This window comes from Hemitrygon akajei, chromosome 5 (genome assembly GCF_048418815.1).
Source record: "Hemitrygon akajei chromosome 5, sHemAka1.3, whole genome shotgun sequence".
Classification (NCBI taxonomy): domain Eukaryota; kingdom Metazoa; phylum Chordata; class Chondrichthyes; order Myliobatiformes; family Dasyatidae; genus Hemitrygon; species Hemitrygon akajei.
Window position 1 is genome coordinate 120,783,675 of NC_133128.1, and position 12,797 is coordinate 120,796,471.

The following is a 12,797-nucleotide window of genomic DNA, read 5'->3' on the forward strand; positions in this document are numbered from 1 at the left end:
AAACAGAGGGGTGTAGGGATACAGACAGGTGGAGGGAGGTACAGAGAGGGGTGTAGGTACAGAGACAGACGGAGGGGTGTAGGTATACAGACAGGTGGAGGGAGGTACAGAGGAGTGTAGGTATACGGACAGGTGGAGGGAGGTACAGAAAAGGGTGTAGGTACAGAGACGGAGGGAGGTACAGAGAGGGGTGTAGGTACAGAGACAGACGGAGGGAGGTACAGAGAGGGGTGTAGGTATACAGACAGATGGAGGGAGGTACAGAAAAGGGTGTAGGTACAGAGATAGACGGAGGGAGGTACAGAGAGGGGTGTAGGTACACACAGACGGGTGTAGGTATACAGACAGATGGAGGGAGGTACAGAGAGGGGTGTAGGTACACACAGACGGGTGTAGGTATACAGACAGATGGAGGGAGGTACAGAGAGGGGTGTAGGTACACAGACGGGTGCAGGTATGCAGACAGGTGGAGGGAGGTACAGAGAGGGGAGTAGGTACAGAGACAGAAGGAGGGGAGTAGGTATACGGACAGGTGGAGGGAGGTATAGAGAGGGGTGTAGGTACAGAGACAAACGGAGGGGTGTAGGTATACGGACAGGTGGAGGGAGGTACAGAGACAGACGGAGTGAGGTACAGAGAGGGGTGTAGGCACAGAGACACGGAGGGGAGTAGGTATACGGACAGGTGGAGGCAGGTACAGAGAGGGGTGTAGGTATACAGACAGGTGGAGGGAGGTACAGAGGGGTGTAGGTATACGGACAGGTGGAGGGAGGTACAGAGACAGACGGAGGGGTGTAGGTATACGGACAGGTGGAGGGAGGTACAGAGAGGGGTGTAGGTACAGAGACAGACGGAGGGGTGTAGGTATACGGACAGGTGGCGGGAGGTACAGAGAGGGGTGTAGGTATACGGACAGGTGGAGGGAGGTACAGAGAGGGGTGTAGGTATACGGACAGGTGGAGGGAGGTACAGAGAGGGTGTTGGTATAAGGACGTGGAGGGAGGTACAGAGAGGGGTGTAGGTACAGAGACAGACGGAGGGGTGCAGGTATACGGACAGGTGGAGGGAGGTACAGAGAGGGGTGTAGGTACAGAGACAAACGGAGGGCTGTAGGTATACGGACAGGTGGAGGGAGGTAAAGAGACAGACGGAGTGAGGTACAGAGAGGGGTGTAGGCACAGAGACACGGAGGGGAGTAGGTATATGGACAGGTGGAGGCAGGTACAGAGAGGGGTGTAGGTATACAGACATGTGGAGGGAGGTACAGAGGGGTGTAGGTATACGGACAGGTGGAGGGAGGTACAGAGACAGACGGAGGGGTGTAGTTATACGGACAGGTGGAGGGAGGTACAGAGAGGGGTGTTGGTACAGAGAGAGACAGGGGTGTAGGTATAAGGACAGGTGGAGGGAGGTACAGAGAGGGGTGTAGGTATACGGACAGGTGGAGGGAGGTACAGAGAGGGGTGTAGGTATACGGACAGGTGGAGGGAGGTACAGAGAGGGTGTTGGTATAAGGACGTGGAGGGAGGTACAGAGACAGACAGAGGGGTGTAGGTATACGGACAGGTGGAGGGAGGTACAGAGAGGGGTGTAGGCACAGAGACAAACGGAGGGGAGTAGGTATACGGACAGGTGGAGGGAGGTACAGAGAGGGGTGTAGGCGCAGAGAGACGGAGGGGTGTAGGTATACGGACAGGTGGAGGGAGGTACAGAGCGGGGTGTAGGTATACAGACAGGTGGAGGGAGGTACAGAGAGGGGTGTAGGTATACGGACAGGTGGAGGGAGGTACAGAGACAGATGGAGGGGAGTAGGTATACGGACAGGTGGAGGGAGGTACAGAGAGGGGTGTAGGTATACGGACAGGTGGAGGGAGGTACAGAGAGGAGTGTTGGTATAAGGACAGGTGGAGGGAGGTACAGAGAGGGGAGTAGGTACAGAGACAGATGGAGGGGAGTAGGTATACGGACAGGTGGAGGGAGGTACAGAGAGGGGAGTAGGTACAGTGACAGATGGAGGGGTGTAGGTATACAGGCAAGTGGAGGGAGGTACAGAGAGGGGTGTTGGTATAAGGACAGGTGGAGGGTAGTACAGAGAGGGGTGTAGGTATACAGACAGGTGGAGGGAGTTATAGAGAGGGGTGTAGGTATACAGACAGGTGGAGGGAGGTACAGAGAGGGGTGTAGGTATACCGACAGGTGGAGGGAGGTACAGAGAGGTTTGTTGGTATAAGGACAGGTGGAGGGAGGTACAGAGAGGGGTGTTGGTATAAGGACAGGTGGAGGGAGGTACAGAGAGGGGTGTAGGTATAAGGACAGGTGGAAGGAGGTACAGAGGGGTGTTGGTATAAGGACAGGTGGAGGGAGGTACAGAGAGGGGTGTAGGTACACAGACAGGTGGAGGGAGGTACAGAGAGGGGTGTTGGTATAAGGACAGGCGGAGGGAGGTACAGAGAGGGGTGTAGGTATACGGACAGGTGGAGGGAGGTACAGAAAGGGGTGTAGGTATATGGACAGGTGGAGGGAGGTACAGAGAGAGGTGTAGGTACACAGACAGGTGGAGGGAGGTACAAAGAGGGGTGTTGGTATAAGGACAGGCGGAGGGAGGTACAGAGAGGGGTGTAGGTATACGGACAGGTGGAGGGAGGTACAGAAAGGGGTGTAGGTATATGGACAGGTGGAGGGAGGTACAGAGAGAGGTGTAGGCACAGAGACAGACGGAGGGGTGTAGGTATACGGACAGGTGGAGGGAGGTACAGAAAGGGGTGTAGGTATATGGACAGGTGGAGGGAGGTACAGAGAGAGGTGTAGGTACACAGACAGGTGGAGGGAGGTACAAAGAGGGGTGTTGGTATAAGGACAGGCGGAGGGAGGTACAGAGAGGGGTGTAGGTATACGGACAGGTGGAGGGAGGTACAGAAAGGGGTGTAGGTATATGGACAGGTGGAGGGAGGTACAGAGAGAGGTGTAGGCACAGAGACAGACGGAGGGGTGTAGGTATACGGACAGGTGGAGGGAGGTACAGAGAGGGGTGTAGGTATACGGACAGGTGGAGGGAGGTACAGAGAGGGGTGTAGGTACAGAGACAGACGGAGGGGAGTAGGTATACGGACAGGTGGAGGGAGGTACAGAGAGGGGTGTAGGTATACGGACAGGTGGAGGGAGGTACAGAGAGGGGTGTAGGCGCAGAGACAGACGGAGGGGAGTAGGTATACAGACAGGTGGAGGGAGGTACAGAGAGGGGTGTAGGTATACGGACAGGTGGAGGGAGGTACAGAGACAGATGGAGGGGAGTAGGTATACGGACAGGTGGAGGGAGGTACAGAGAGGGGTGTAGGTATACGGACAGGTGGAGGGAGGTACAGAGAGGAGTGTTGGTATAAGGACAGGTGGAGGGAGGTACAGAGACAGATGGAGGGGAGTAAGTATACGGACAGGTGGAGGGAGGTACAGAGAGGGGAGTAGGTACAGTGACAGATGGAGGGGTGTTGGTATAAGGACAGGTGGAGGGAGGTACAGAGAGGGGTGTTGGTATACAGACAGGTGGAGGGAGTTACAGAGAGGGGTGTTGGTATACAGACAGGTGGAGGGAGGTACAGAGAGGGGTGTAGGTATACAGACAGGTGGAGGGAGGTACAGAGAGGGGTGTAGGTACAGAGACAGATGGAGGGGAGTAAGTATACGGACAGGTGGAGGGAGGTACAGAGAGGGGAGTAGGTATACAGACAGGTGGAGGGAGGTACAGAGAGGGGTGTAGGTATACAGACAGGTGGAGGGAGGTACAGAGAGGGGTGTAGGTACAGAGACAGATGGAGGGGAGTAAGTATACGGACAGGTGGAGGGAGGTACAGAGAGGGGAGTAGGTACAGTGACAGATGGAGGGGTGTTGGTATAAGGACAGGTGGAGGGAGGTACAGAGAGGGGTGTTGGTATAAGGACAGGTGGAGGGAGGTACAGAGAGGGGTGTTGGTATAAGGACAGGTGGAGGGAGGTACAGAGAGGGGTGTAGGTATACAGACAGGTGGAGGGAGTTACAGAGAGGGGTGTTGGTATAAGGACAGGTGGAGGGAGGTACAGAGAGGGGTGTTGGTATAAGGACAGGTGGAGGGAGGTACAGAGAGGGGTGTAGGTATACGGACAGGTGGAGGGAGGTACAGAGAGTGGTGTAGGTACAGAGACAGACGGAGTGGTGTAGGTATACGGACAGGTGGAGGGAGGTGCAGAGAGGGGTGTAGGTATACAGACAGGTGGAGGGAGTTACAGAGAGGGGTGTAGGTATACGGACAGGTGGAGGGAGGTACAGAGAGGGGTGTAGGTATACGGACAGGTGGAGGGAGGTACAGAGAGGGGTGTAGGTACTCACAGACGGGTGTAGGTATACAGACCGGTGGAGGTTGTAGGTTCACAGGCAGTGGGAGGTACATGGGTACAGGTGCACAGACGTGGGTGTCTAGATACACAGTCAGAGGGAGGTGCACATACACGAAGACGTGTTGGTACAGAGACAGGAGGCAGGTACAGGCCGATGGAGGGGTGTCGGTACACAAACGGATGCTGGTATACAAGTACACGATCCAGCGGAGGGAAGTACGCACACGAGTATAGGTACACAGGCAGAGGGAGGCACATGGAGGGATGTGGGTACACACACAGGGAGATGCACAGTGAGGTGTAGGTACACACACGTAGGGTGTAAAAGCTCAGACAGTGACACCTAGGAGTTACAGAACAGGCAGAGGACACTCCCACACAGACACGTGCTGGGTGTAAGCCCGGTGCTCCACGTGTTACGGGCCTGGCGGAGTTTGGCGGGCGTGCTGGAGCAGAGCTGTCCTCACAGTAACACCGCAGAGGAATGCAGCGAAGGATCCGTGCACAGCCGGCCGGCCAGCATCTGAGTAGAGTGGACTGCAGTCTGGTCAGGACTCCCGGCACGTGTCTGCAAAACCCCAGCTAACTGGCTCTTTGCAGGAAAGTCCAGCAGGGAGGCGGCCGCGGTCCAACGCCACCAGCAGGTTCCAGCGTGACTCTGACAGGCCCCGGCCCCCAACATCACTGCCAGACAAACCTGCCACATTCCCAGTGCCAGTCTGATGGATCCTGGCTTGGGAGAGTGCGGGTGCGAGGAATAGAGTGGAGACAGGGAGATGAGGTGAGGAAGGGATGGAGGGGACAGAGGCAGAGAGATGCATTGAGGGAGGGGACAGAGACAGAGCAACAGTCTGAGGGAGGGAGGGAGGGAGGAGACTGGAATTTGGGGAAGGCAGGTATGGACACTGGTGGGTCACTGCCAACCAATGCTCCCTCTAACGTTTTTCACAGCGGCATAGACCGACCATTGCTCTGAGCAGGAATTCTTTACAGGACCTGAAAACTGTGGCACTTTTAGTAATGTCAACTTTATATAAAAGGAAGTTCCAGCTGAGCGGTAACGAAGGCTGTGTGTGCACGGGAGCATCTCACCCACTGCATGGCTGCGCAGCTGGGAGGGGACAGTGCTGGTGACCCCTGGGCCGAGCTGGGACACCGGCCCCAAATCCTCGATGGCTGGACAGTGTGAGGGTGTGGAGTGGGACGGGGGGGGAGGTGGGAACAGGCGGCAAGATGGAAAGGTTTAGCTTGTACAAGTGGGATCTGCCCAGGAGAAACTCGAGGGTCAGATTCTGAGTGGTGACGGTGGGGGGGGGGAGTTGGTTGGCTGAAGCTGGTGTTGAAGTGATGGGGGTGACTGGGGGGGGGGGAAGAGTTGTTTGTGACTCCACTAACACCCCGGCCACATTGGACAGCCAAACAATGTGGAGTGATTGGTCACGGACAGACTCTGCCCCGCCCTGGGGCAAACGAACCTCTCCTAGCCGGGGGGGGGAGGGAGAAGGGTGGGGGAAGAGCTGGGCAGGGGGTTGGTTGGTGTCGAATGGTGACAGTTACCACAGCAGGTGGTTTACGGGGAAAACGTTGAGGTTGGTGGGATGGAGGGAGAAGCTGCGTGGATCTTTTGTGTGAGGGGGTGCGGTTTAAGGGTCTGGAAGGGATAGATTAACAGGAACTGGAGGGAGTGGAGAGGAGAGAGGGGGATGGTGAGGGAGAGGGAGAAGTGTGGAATGGGTACTGAGGATGGACAATGAGGAGGATCGAGAAGGTGGAGGTAATGAGGGAGTGAGGAAGCTGGAAGGGGTAGTCAGTGAGGGAGGGGGTTGTGTGGGTAGGGACAGTGAGGCGAGTAATGAGTAAGGGGAGGAGGGAGTAATGAGGGAGGGGTGATGAGAACCGGAGCAGTCCGTGAGGGGAAGGAGGAGGGACAGTGGGGGCAGTGAGGAAGGGCCAGCTCACGAATTCTGGCCACAAAATCAACAAGCAAAGTCGTGAAATGGTAGTCGGTGCTGTGGGGAGTGTGAGCGAAGGGTGGGAGGGAGCAACCGACCCTCCTGGGGGCATCTGGTCGACTCACAGGTAGCCTGTGGAGAGACATAAGACATAGGATCAGTATTTGGTTATGACAGCACACAAGACGTGCTGGAGGAGCTCAGCAGGGCGGGCAGTGGAAGTGAATAAACTGTTGATGTTTCGGGCCGAGACCCTTCGTCAGGACTGGACAGGAAGGGGGAAGATGCCAGAATACAAAGGTGGGGAGAGGGGAAGGAGGATAGATAGAAGGTGATAGGTGAAGCCAGGTGGGTGGGAAAGCTCAAGGGTTGGAGAGGAAGGGATCTGATGGGAGAGGGGAGTGGACTGTGGGAGAAAGGGAAGGAGGAGGGTCACCAGGGGTAGCTGATAGGCAGGGGAGGTGAATGGGTAAGAGGCCAGAGTGGGAATAGAAGAAGAGGGAAGGGGTTGCCTCTAACTTCCACCCTACCCTTAAATTCACCCTCCCCCTTTCTCAATCTCTCTGTCTCTATCTCTGGAGACAAACTATCTACCAACATCTTTTATAAACCTACCCATTCCAATGGCTGGCTTGACAACACGTCTTCCCGCCCTGTTTCCATTCCCTTCTCTTAGTTCCTTCATCTCCACCACATCTGTTTACAAGATGAGACTCTCCTTTCAGGGACATCAGAGGTGCCCTCCTTATTCAAAGAAAGGGGTATCCCTTCCTCCACCATCACTCGCATCTCCTCCATTTCCCAAAAGGTTGGCTTATCCCAACTTCCCGTCACTTTAACAGGGATAGGGTTCCTCTTGTCCTCGCTTACCACCCCATGAGCCTCCATACCCAACACATCATCTCCACAACCTCTGCCATCATCAACAGAGTCCAACCACCAAAAACATCTTTACCCCCGCCCCCCCCCCCCCACTCTGCTTTCTACAGGATTGCTCCCTCGAGGATCCCCTTGTCCATTTGTCCCTCCCCACTAATCTCCGTCCTGGCACATACCCCTGCAAGCAACAGAAATGCTCTACCTGCCCCTTCCACTCCTCCCTCACCTCCACTCAGGGCCTCAAACAGTCCTTCAAGGTGAGGCAACCTGTGAATCTGTCAGGGTATCTGGTGCTCCTGATACGGCCTCCTCTGCACTGGTGAGTCCTGACGTAAATTGAGGGCATCCGCTTTGCTGACCTCCCCCCCCCCCCCCCCCATTGACAAATGTGGAATTTCCTGGTGGCCAGCCATCCCCATTCTGCCGTGTTGATCCATGGCCTCCTCTTTTGCCACTCTGAGCAACACCTCATAATCTCTCTAGCAAGCCTCCAATCTAGTGGTATGAGCCTCCATTTCTCCTTCTGGTGACCTTTCCCCCCTCCTTCCCTCTCCTTCCTGCTTTCAACTTTGGCCTCTTACCTTTTCACCTCATCTGCCTATCTTCTGCCCTGGCATCCCTGCTTCTTCCTTTTCCCACACGGTCCACTCTCCTCTCCTATCAGATTCCTTCCTCTCCAGCCCTTGACCTTTCCCACCCACCTGGCTTCACCTCCCACATCCTCCTTTCCCTCCTCCCACCTTTTCATGATGGCATCTTCCCCCTTCCGTCCCAGCCCTGAAGAAATGTCAGCTGTAATTCATCTCCATAGAAGCTGTCCGGCCGGTTGAGTTCCTCCAGCATTTTGTGTGTGCTCTGGATCTGCAGCATTTTCAGAATATCATGTTTAAAATTACAGAGGCCATTTGGCCATCGAGTTTATCTGCCATTGCATCATGGCTGATTTATTGTCCCTCTCAACCCCATTCTCCTGCCTTCTCCCTGTAAACTTTGACACCCCTCACTAATCAACAACCTATCACCCCCGTTTTAAATATATCTAATGTCTTGGCCTCCACAGCCATTTGTGGCAATGAATTCCACAGATTCACCACTCTCTGGCTAAAGAAATTCCTCCTCATTTCTGTTCTAAAGGGATGTCCCTCTGTTCTGAGGTTGTGCTCTCTGGCCCCAGACTAGGAACCAGCTCTCCACATCTACTCTATCTAGGCCTTTCATTATTGGATATGTTTCAAGGAGATCCCCCCACCCCCCAACCCTTCTACTAAACTCCAGTGAGTACAGGCCCAGAGCCATTAAACATGCTTCATATGTTAACTCTTTCATTCCTGGGATCATTCACGTGAACCTCCTCTGGACCCTTTCCAATACTAGCATGTCCTTTTTTAGATAAGAACTGCTCTTAATACTCCAAGTGCAGTCTGACCAATGTCTTATAAAGGCCTATAAGACCCAGAGGCAGGGAGAGACTGTGTGAATCCCAGCTCATCCTGAGTTCCACCCGGACAACTTATCCTAAATGTGAGAGGGGTGGTACCGAGGGAGCATCACACCACGGGGCAGGTGGTGAGACGTCCTGTTCTGATTAACCCAGGTCTTGCGATTACTCACGAGTTTGACATCATCCAAGCCCAGGGTCGCAATGGTGTCCTGCGGTTTATTTACGGGCGCAGGCTGTGGCCGCAGAACTCGCTGCAGACGGATACGCAATAGCTGCAGGGTAAGATGCGAGTCAGTTAGTGCTAAGAGATTTCCAGGGTCCCAACCATCTCCTCTCCTTCCTCCTCAATTGCCCACCCTTCTTCCTGTCTCTTCCTCTCCTACCCATCAGTCCCCTTCTCCTCTCCCTGCCCCTGCCCCTCTGGTAATAGGACAGGGTCCGTTTAAAAAAAAATTCCAGGTTCACTTTGAGGTCATAAAATTCTTTACCCATCCCCTTTGAATCACTACCTCTCACCCAGAACCTCTGCCCTCCAGCTGCAGGCATGACTGTTGTAGAGGATGATTTCTCTCTTTTCCTCATTTCTACCCTGCCCCAGCCCTCATGATTTTGTACGCTCCTGTCCGTTCTTTCCCCCATCCCAACCCTCGACCTCCTTCGCTTCAGGGAGAACAGGCCAAGCTCGTGACCGAATGCTCCGTCCCAGCCAAAATCCTCTGAACCCTCTCCAGTGCAGTCTGCCTGGGCTGTCTACAAAAAGTAGTGGATACAGTCCAGTCCATCATGGGCACAGCCCTCCCCACCACTGAGCACATCTACAAGGACTGCTGCCGCAGGAAAGCAGCATCCACCATCAGGGACCCCCACTGCCCAGGCCGTGCCCTCTTCTCACTGCTGCCTTTAGGAACGAGGTACAGGAGCCTCGGGACTCACACCACCAGGTTCAGGAACAGTTACTCCTCGATCATCAGGCTGTTGAACCAGAGGGGATAACTTCACTTGCTCCACCACTGAACTGTTCCCAAAACCTATGGACTCACTTTCAAGGACTCTTCATCTCCCGTTCTCGATATTTATTGCTTGTTTATTTAGTATGATTATTTTTATTTTATCTCAGCTCAAGCTGAGAAAACCTAAGGTGCGGTAAAGCCAAGCACGCTCATTTCTCAACAAAGTACACTGCAGATGCTGTGGTCAAATCAACACGTACAAACAAGCTGGAGGAACTCAGCAGGTCGGGCAGCATCCGTGGAAACGAGCAGTCAATGTTTCGGGCCGAGACCCTTCGTCAGGACTGAAGAAGGAGGGGGCAGGGTGAAAAACCAATCAGAGGAAAGATCAAGGGATGGGGGAGGGGAACCAGGGAGGGGATAGGCAGGGAAGCTGAAGAAGGAATGTAAGGGGAAAGCACTATGGGTAGTAGAAGAAGGCAGAATCATGACATAGGCAGCTGGAGGAGGAGGCAGAGTGAAACTGGGATGGGGGAAGGGAGAGGGAGTGAATTACCGGAAGTTGGAGAATTTGATGTTCATGCCAAGGGTCTGGAGACTACCCAGACGGTAGATGAGATATTGCTCCTCCACCCTGAGTTTGGCCTCATCATGGCAGTAGAGGAGGCCATGTTTGGACATACCCGAATGGGAATGTGAAGCAGAGTTGAAGTGGGTGGCAGCCAGGAGATCCTGTCTGTTGTGGTGGACGGAGCGTAGGTGCTTGACGAAGTGGTCCCCCAATCTGCGTTGGGTCTCGCCGATGTAGAGGAGGCCGCACCGGGAGCACCAGATGCAATAGATTACCCCAACAGACTCACAAGTGAAGTGTTGCCTCACCTGGAAGGAGAGTTTGGGTCCCTGAATGGTGGTAAGAGGGGAGGTGTAGGGGGACCACTTCGTCGAGCACCTCCGCTCCGTCCGCCACAACAGACAGGATCTCCTGGTTGCCGTCCACTTCAACTCTGCTTCACATTCCCATTCGGATATGTCCATACATGGCCTCCTCTACTGCCATGATGAGGCCAAACTCAGGTTGAAGGAGCAATATCTCATATACTGTCTGGGTAGTCTCCAGCCCCTTGGTATGAACATCGAATTCTCCAACTTCCGATAATTCCCTCCCTCTCCCTTCCCCCATCTCACTTTCACTCTGCCTCCTCTTCTAGTTGCCTATCACCTCTCTCATGATTCTGCCTTCTTCTACTACCCATAATGCTTTCCCCTTACATTCCTTCTTCACCTCTCCTGCCTATCCCCTCCCCCACCCCTCGATCTTTCCTCTGATTGGTTTCCCACCCTCCCCCAACCTTCTTTATGGGGCCCCTGCCCCCTCCTTCTGTCCTGACGAAGGGTCTCGGCCCAAAACGTTGACTGCTCTTTTCAACGGATGCTGCCTGACCTGCTGTATACACTCATTTCTCAGTTGCTAGGAACTTTTGGACTATTCTGGTGGCATTTAGTATTCTGGCTTTCTGGAGATTTACATATATTTTTCTGTGTAGGCCTAATCGTTTAATGTAATAGTGAAGTGACTTTGGGATGACCCCAGTTGTAGATATTAGTATCAGGACAATGTAAACTATGTTATGTTCCAAAGTGTTTCAATCTCCTCTTTTAATTCAGCATATTTCTGGTGTTGTACACTTATTGATTTCTGTAAATTATGTGTGTTTGGAATGGCTGCATTTATTAAATAAGTTCGTGTTTGTTTATCCTGTAATATTATATCCAGTTATTATAGATGGTTCTATCTGTAATAACGGATCGGTCATAATATAATTTGTGGGATTCTGACTCTAAAACTAGATCAGGCTTGTATTTATAGTGAGGTATGATTTCTTTTATGAGTTTTCATTTTAAAGCAAGATTTTGGTGAATGGTGTTTGTCATTTGATCGTGCCTGTGTAGGTAATCAGACTGAGTTAAATTGCTACAGGATCCTGTGATGTGTCGGATTGCCTCTGGTTTCTCCTCGCATCTTCTGCATTTATCGTCTTGAATTTGTTGGTCTTGTATTTTCGATATTTTTTGTGGTAACCACCTGGTCCCGTATTGCCGCAAGAAATCCTTCTGTTTCTGGGAAGAGGTCTCCAACTCTGAGCCAGGTGTTCCTTGTCGATATCTAGTCTGCTCAGACCGTGGGGATGTCTTCCATGGAGGCTCACGCTCTTCCACTGGTTAACCTTTCCTTGAATAGTGATCATTTCTTCATTTTTCTGGCTTATGCTTTTATTTAAGTTTACTGGTGTGTACTTATCACAGATCAGATCCAAGCACAGATCCCAGGACACGGGATAGGCCATCAGTTGCTTCCCTCTGGTCTCCGAGCACAGATCTCTGAGAGGCAGGGTGTACTCACCTCATACAGGTAATCGATGATTTCCAGGATGGTCAGGATACTCGCTCCAATAAAGAGCCCCATGTGGCCTCCAATGTCTCCTAGGGAATAGGGAGAGGGGAGGGGTTATATGAGCAAAGCCCAAGCACACACCCCCCCGTCACATACAAGACCACGCTTGCCTACACAAAGGCTCAGTCACACTGTTTACACACAAAACATGGGAGGAACTCAGCAGGTCTATGGAGGGGAATAAATAGTCAAAGTTTTGGGCAGAGACCCTACATCAGGACTGAAAATCAGTGGTCTTGACCAAAAACATCAACTGTTTATTCCCCTCCATAGATGCTGCCTGACCTGAGCTCCTGCAGCAGTTAATGCCTTGGATTTCTGCAGAATCTTGTGGTTACTCACTTCTCATCCCTCGCTAGTCTCACGTGGTTTTACACAGCCCTTCTCTTGATATTCACACAATCTCACACCCTTTGCTGTGTCTGCTCTTTGTGCACACCCTTTGGTTCACTCTTCCTGCACACTGGCTCATGTCAGACCACACTTGCAGTCCTGAGAGCAGTTTGGGCCCATATTTAAGAAACGACGTGCTGGCGTGGGAGAGGGTCCAGGGAAGAATCATGAGAATGATCACAGGAATGAAAGGGTTAATGTATCAGGAGCACTTGATGACTCTGGGCCTATACTCACTGGAGTTTAGAAGAATGAGGGGGATCTCACTGAAGCCTGTTTGATATTGAAAGGCCTAGACAGCAGATGTGGAGGGGATGTTTCCAATAGTGGGTGAGTTTCTGATCACAGGGCACAGCCTCAGA

The 12,797-nt window shown here is 53.0% G+C and overlaps 1 protein-coding gene across 1 annotated transcript in view; it reads right to left on the reverse strand.

Moving 5' to 3' along the window:
- Nucleotides 1-5,712: 5,712 nt before the first annotated feature.
- The window catches only part of LOC140727366 (acid-sensing ion channel 4-A-like), a 347,956-nt gene continuing 340,871 nt past the window's right edge, over nucleotides 5,713-12,797 (reverse strand). Inside the window, exons 8-10 of the mRNA XM_073044642.1 lie at nucleotides 11,992-12,071; nucleotides 8,811-8,912; nucleotides 5,713-6,452 (exon numbers count right to left, since the gene is read on the reverse strand). Of these exons, the coding sequence (XP_072900743.1) occupies nucleotides 6,345-6,452; nucleotides 8,811-8,912; nucleotides 11,992-12,071 (290 nt within the window). The 3' untranslated portion in view covers nucleotides 5,713-6,344. The remainder of the gene's footprint in view (nucleotides 6,453-8,810; nucleotides 8,913-11,991; nucleotides 12,072-12,797) is intronic.